Genomic DNA, 6,470 nt, shown 5'->3' on the forward strand with positions numbered 1-6,470 from the left:
TACATTGGTCCTGAATGATCACATGACATCATCATACTACCAGATCTGCTGCTTTGGTCCTGAATGATCACATGACATCATCAAACTACCCGATCTGCTACATTGGTCCTGAATGATCACATGACATCAAAATACTACCAGATTCTTCTACATTGGTCCTGAATGATCACATGACATCATCATACTACTAGATTCTGCTACATTGGTCCTGAATGATCACATGACATCATCATACTGCCAGATTCTGCTGCTTTGGTCTTGAATGATCACATGACATCATCATACTGCCAGATTCTGTTGCTTTGGTCTTGAATGATCATGTGACATCATCATACTGCCAGATTCTGCTGCTTTGGTCTTGAATGATCATGTGACATCATCATACTACCAGATTCTGCTACATTGGTCCTGAATGATCACATGACATCATCATACTACTAGATTCTGCTACATTGGTCCTGAATGATCACATGACATCATCTTACTGCCAGATTCTGCTACATTGGTCCTGAATGATCACATGACATCAAAATACTACTAGATTCTTCTACATTGGTCCTGAATGTTCCCCTGACATCATCATACTACCAGATTCTGCTACATTGGTCCTGAATGATCACATGACATCAAAATACTACCAGATCCGCTGCTTTGGTCCTGAATGGTCATGTGACATCATCATACTACTAGATTCTGCTACATTGGTCCTGAATGGTCACATGACATCATCATACTACTAGATTCTGCTACATTGGTCCTGAATGATCACATGACATCATCATACTACCAGATTCTGCTACATTGGTCCTGAATGATCACATGACATCATCATACTACCAGATTCTACTACATTGTACTACATCATACTACCAGATTCTGCTATACTGACCCCGAATGATCACATGACATCATCATACTGCTTGTTTTTACTACATTGGCCCTGACTGATCACATGATATCGTCATACTGCCAGCTCTACCTACATTCGCCCTGGCTAATCACATGACTATCACTGTCAGCTTTCGATACATTGGCCCTGAACTATCACATGGTATCATACTGCCAGATTTTAAGACATTGGCCCTGGCAGATCACATGACATCATCATCTTGATAGCTGTCACTACATTGGCCTTGGCAGATCACATGACATCATCACACTTCCAGTATATTGGCTCTGAATGACCACAGCCAGCCATAGAGAACACAGGTGGCATTACCTGTCCGAGTCCTCTTTCACCACAAAGTACGGCGCTGAGTGGCGATTCGACTTGAGCTGGTCGGAGCACTTTTCCCCGGCGTCCAGTTCCTGCTCCAGAGAAGAGCTGGTGCTGCCCTCTCGGCTGACATTACTGCCCCTCCCCGGGCTGTTCTCGGTAGAGGCCCGGGGCGACTCCGTGTTCTGTTTCAGGGTCTGCAGCTTGGCCAGCGGGATAATATCACAGTTTTGTGGCCGGTGCCACACAGTCCTCTGAGTACTGGCATTGTAGTAGTAGAAGCGCGAGGTATTCGGGTCAAACAGTTCCCACCACTGGTTCTCGTTGGTGCGCTTAATCCGCACTCCGGACGGCGGGTCCCACACGCACTCCCCAGTGATGAGATTGGCGTACATACACTCCCGTGTACGAGGCTCGATGATTTCCACCCATTCCAGCCTGCAAAACAAAGAACGTTACGTCGTATGGTGGGGAGAACAAGTACAAAATAAAAAGCAAATAGTTCTAGATATAAAAAAAAAAACACTTTAAATGGCAGAAATGTGCCACTCCCACTCATGTGCATCCGTGCCCCAGAGGCAGGTGCAGGGTTACTGAGGAATGTGGTAATAAAACGTTTGCAGAGCTGTTTGCTGTGCAAATGTGTGTGGTGTAGATTCGCACCACAATATGGCCACTAGATGGAGCCAAGGAGCACAGGACATTATTATGCTCTTTGGCTCCATCTAGTGCCCATAATGTGGTGCAAAGTTACAAACCAGACGATCGCACAAACAGCTCTGCGAACATTTTATAAATTACGCTCCATGTGGCATTGGCTACAGAACTTCATTGCCCAGCATGCAAAGCGCTTCAGCGAAGGCGAGCATGTGTGACAGGAGTGGGAGGCGGCATGCAGGAGAGGAAGCTGTTCTCCAACCCCGCTGTGCACATAAAGGGACGTGCCAGCAAGCGAGGGCTGGGAGTTGCAGGTACAGGATCATTGTACATAAATAGACCTGAGCTCATCCCTATCACCCCCCCCATGCAGATATACACATCACTTTCTGTGGGGGCTACACTGACCTCCAAATCTAAGGATTGGAGGTCATTGGAGGTCAGTGTAGTGCCCCCTTACATTGGAGATCAGTGTAGTGCCCCCCTTACATTGGAGATAAGTGTAGTGCCCCCTTACATTGGTGGTCAGTGTAGTGCCCCTTACATTGGAGGTCAGTGTAGTGTCCCCTTACATTGGAGGTCAGTGTAGTGTCCCCTTACATTGGAGGTCAGTGTAGTGCCCCCATACATTGGAGGTCAGTGTAGTGCCCCTTACATTGGAGGTCATTGTAGTGCCCCTTAAATTGGAGGTCAGTGCAGTGGTACGATGCCGGGTGTCAGGCATTCTTACAGACAGTCCCTGTGACGGCGTTATCACATAATCCGCCGTGCGGAACAATCGTCTTCTGTCTCTCGGCTTCATCCAGAGCCGCCTCTGCAGGATCCATCTGAGGACAGAATATTCTCACGTGGCGTCACATGTGGCAGAAGAGAAGAAGTGGCGAAAATCTGTTGTGATGCGGAAGGACAGAGCGCCGCCGCCGCCAACAAAGATGAACGCCGCGCCCACTGACATTATTTATTACAAGTAAAACCGCGCCGGACGCAACGAGACCCGAGACCGCCGATCCTCAGGATGTCACATTGTTATTATCAGAAGTATAATAATAGTGTGTGACTGTGGAGGGGATTAGAGTGTCAGCTCCTCTGGTTCTCTCGGTCCCGCATTGAACGCTCATATCTATAATTGGTTCCAGTATCCGATGGTAATAATCCGGCACATTTAATTACCGGCGTGGTGATGCGATCGGTTGTCAGGCGGCTGCACTCGGTGACGGGCACATGGTATTGATCCGAGGCGCGATGATTTATCAGGATTGGGATGAGAGTGGGGGACGCGTTCCGTGAAGCTGTCACTCCGCTCTCCGCGTTTCGATCAATGTGATTTCTGAAATGGACATTTTATGAGTGAGGCTGTAAAACTGGAGCCGATGTCAGCAGCTGGGGGGGACCAAAAGGTGCCGAACGCGACTGCGTGGAAGGCGCGCTCCGGAATTGTGTCCTCCCTAAAGGGGGAACCCAACCTCACCGGAGAACAGCCCAGAGCTCGGAACGCAACCTGAATGGGAATCTCCACATACGTGAAGACCAGGACGAGGATCAGTATGAGGATGAGGACGAGGACAAGTATGAGGATGAGGACGAGGATAAGTATGAGGATAAGTATGAGGAAGAGGACAAGGATAAGTATGAGGATGAGGACAAGGATAAGTATGAGGAAGAGGACAAGGATAAGTATGAGGACGAGAATAAGTATGAGGATGAGGACGAGGATAAGTAAGAGGATGAGGACGAGGATAAGTATGAGGACGAGAATAAGTATGAGGAAGAGGACGAGGATAAGTATGAGGAAGAGGACAAGGATAAGTATGAGGAAGAGGACAAGGATAAGGTTGAGGATAAGTATGAGGAAGAGGAGAAGGGTAAGGACGAGGATAAGTATGAGGATGAGGATAAGTATGAGGATGAGGACAAGGATAAGTATGAGGAAGGGGACAAGGATAAGGTCGAGGATAAGTATGAGGAAAAGGACAAGGATAAGGACATGCTGTCCTGTTGATAGTCACCACTATATCCCCACCCGTGAAATGGTATACAAAATACACTAGAACCAAGACTATGGGTATGAAGACGAGGACGGGGATAAGGATGAGGAAGAAGACGAGGATGAGGTTTAGGATAAGGACAAGAATCAGGATGAGAACAAGAAAGAGGACAAGGATGAGGACATGCCTTCCTACCCATGCTCACCACTATATCTCTGGCCATGAAATGGTATACAAAATACACTAGAACCAAGACTATGGGTATGAGGAAGAGGACCAGGATGAGGTTGAGGATAAGGACAAGGATGAGGACCAGGACAAGACAGGACAACGATGAGGAGAAGGACAAGGAGAAGGATGAGAATGAGTACATGCCTTCCTATCCATGCTCAACACTATATCTCCAGCCATGAAATGGTTAACATGACTATGAGAACAAGGACGAGGATGAGGAAGAAGACCTGGATGAGATTGAGGAAAAGGACAAGGATGAGGAAGAAGACCAGGATATGGATAAGAATGAGGAAGAGGACCAGGATGAGGACGAGGACCAGGATAAGGTTGACGACAAGGATGAGGACGAGGATAAGGATGAGAATGAGGAAGAGGACCAGGATAAGGAAGAGGACCAGGATAAGGATGAGGATGACGACAAGGATGAGGACCAGGATAAAGATGAGAGTGAGGAAGAGGACCAGGATAAGAATGACGACAAGTATGAGGACATGCCTTCCTGCCATGCTCACCGCTATATCCCCAGCCATGAAATGGCTAACATAACCATGACTATGACTATGAGAACAAGGACGAGGATGAGAAAGAAGACCAGGATGAGGATATGGATGAGAATGAAGAAGAGGACCAGGATAAGGATGAAGACAAGGATGAGGATAAGGATAGGGATGAAGACAAGGATGAGGAAGAAGACCAGGTTGATGATAAGGATGAGACTGAAGACAAGGATGAGGATAAGGATGAGGACGAGGATGCCTCCTTGTCCATATTGAGCACTCAGCGCTGGATGTGAGGAGCGTTGTTCCCGATGACAGGCAGCCGGCTGAAGTTTGGACCGGAGCCAGGAAATGATGAAGCGGGCGGATCAATGATTTCTTGTAAGCTGTACATTATGTGGGCGGGGCTTCCTGCCTTCCATACACACAGCGGAACATTCACACAGAGTGAGCAATCGGAAGGTTCATGATGAGAGGAGAAGGGAGGCTGCCGGGGACGGAGAGGAAAGACGGCCATTCATCATCAATCGCAGCGCCAAACAGCCCCGCCCTGACGGATGATGATGTCACCGGAGGCTCTACTGGATGCATGACATCATCGATAGTCTGCCAAGTCGCCTGGCAACAGGAAAATCATCTGCAATGAAAACTATCAGAACCTGAATGGAGGACATTGAAGCCGGGTTCACACTTGGGCGATCCGTGACCGCGCGGCAACCGTACACGAAACTGCGAGGATGGCTACGTGGTCACGAATTCGCCTGCCACCACTGACCGACCGACCTGGCGGTGTCATTATTTTCTAGTCACGCGTGGTTTCCCACCGCGATTCCGCCCGTGCAATCGCGCACAACCGCGCTTGAAAAAACACAGTGCATCTTTTTTCAGCAATTGCCACGCGGGTGTAACTCCATTGAAATCAATGGGGCCCCGCGGCAACCGCTTTGTGCAACCGGACGCCATCGCGCGGCCCCGGGGCGCGCGTCCAGGGATCGCACAAGTCTACCCCAGCCCTAAATCTGAACTCCGGGGGGATATAAAAGACACAAATGAATGCAGCACCGCGATAATAACTACCCCAGATTTCAATGCGAGCGGTGTGAGCACATCATTCTGACCCGGAATCAGACTCCTGTACGGCCGGGCTGGAGTGTGAGAGGAAGAAGCAGCACAAGGAGCCAATCAGTTAATGTGCTGACAATAAGCACACTGATAGGAGGAGGGAGAAGAGTGACAGGGAGATGAGCTGATTACTGTGCTGCTTCTCCTTTCACTGTCCAATCACAGGCTTGGGGTGGGGGCGGGTCCAGGAAGAAGATTTGCCGGTCTTGCTGGCCTGTAGTCATGTGATGTGTGACATCAGCAATCACCCTCCTGTGAGGCAGCGAGGACACCTACAAACCCCGGAAGGTAATGGTGGCTTTTGGAGAATGCACATGAAGCGGCTCCAGAATACAAACTACACAGGAAATGGCGATAACGTGTGGCCCTCGGTGGCACAGGCTCGTCTGGTATATTGTTATATGAATGTGTTATATGTCATGTGATCACAGCGCAGGGCCCTCTTTAGGAGCCCCAGCTGGCTCCCAGATTGGAGGCCTGAGTTCTTTATCGTCGTGCCCAGCCCTGCCGCAGGCTGACCCCACCGGAAGCCAATTGGCCTCTATAGTGCAATCTGCAGTCACTGTCAATGCCGTGAAGCTCTCTTCCAAGCGCTGACGCTTTGCCCCTCCCCCCCTCTTTGAAGATTTGGCTGCGGGAGATGGAGAACAATCTGCTGCACATTATGTTTGCTGGGATCAGCGAGTTCTAATCTCTGGGGGAGAAACACAAATACAAAGTCCGTGTACGCCGTCCTTCATATTATATCCCTGAAACCTG

General features: G+C 49.1%; 1 protein-coding gene across 1 annotated transcript in view; it reads right to left on the bottom strand.

Moving 5' to 3' along the window:
- The window catches only part of ARHGAP39 (Rho GTPase activating protein 39), a 122,074-nt gene that overhangs the window by 84,278 nt on the left and 31,326 nt on the right, over positions 1-6,470 (bottom strand). The window contains exon 2 of the mRNA XM_018571262.1: positions 1,220-1,654. Coding sequence (XP_018426764.1) covers positions 1,220-1,654 — 435 coding nt within the window. The remainder of the gene's footprint in view (positions 1-1,219; positions 1,655-6,470) is intronic.

Source organism: Nanorana parkeri, unplaced genomic scaffold (genome assembly GCF_000935625.1).
Source record: "Nanorana parkeri isolate BGI_ZX_2015 unplaced genomic scaffold, ASM93562v1 scaffold1717, whole genome shotgun sequence".
Classification (NCBI taxonomy): Eukaryota; Metazoa; Chordata; class Amphibia; order Anura; family Dicroglossidae; genus Nanorana; species Nanorana parkeri.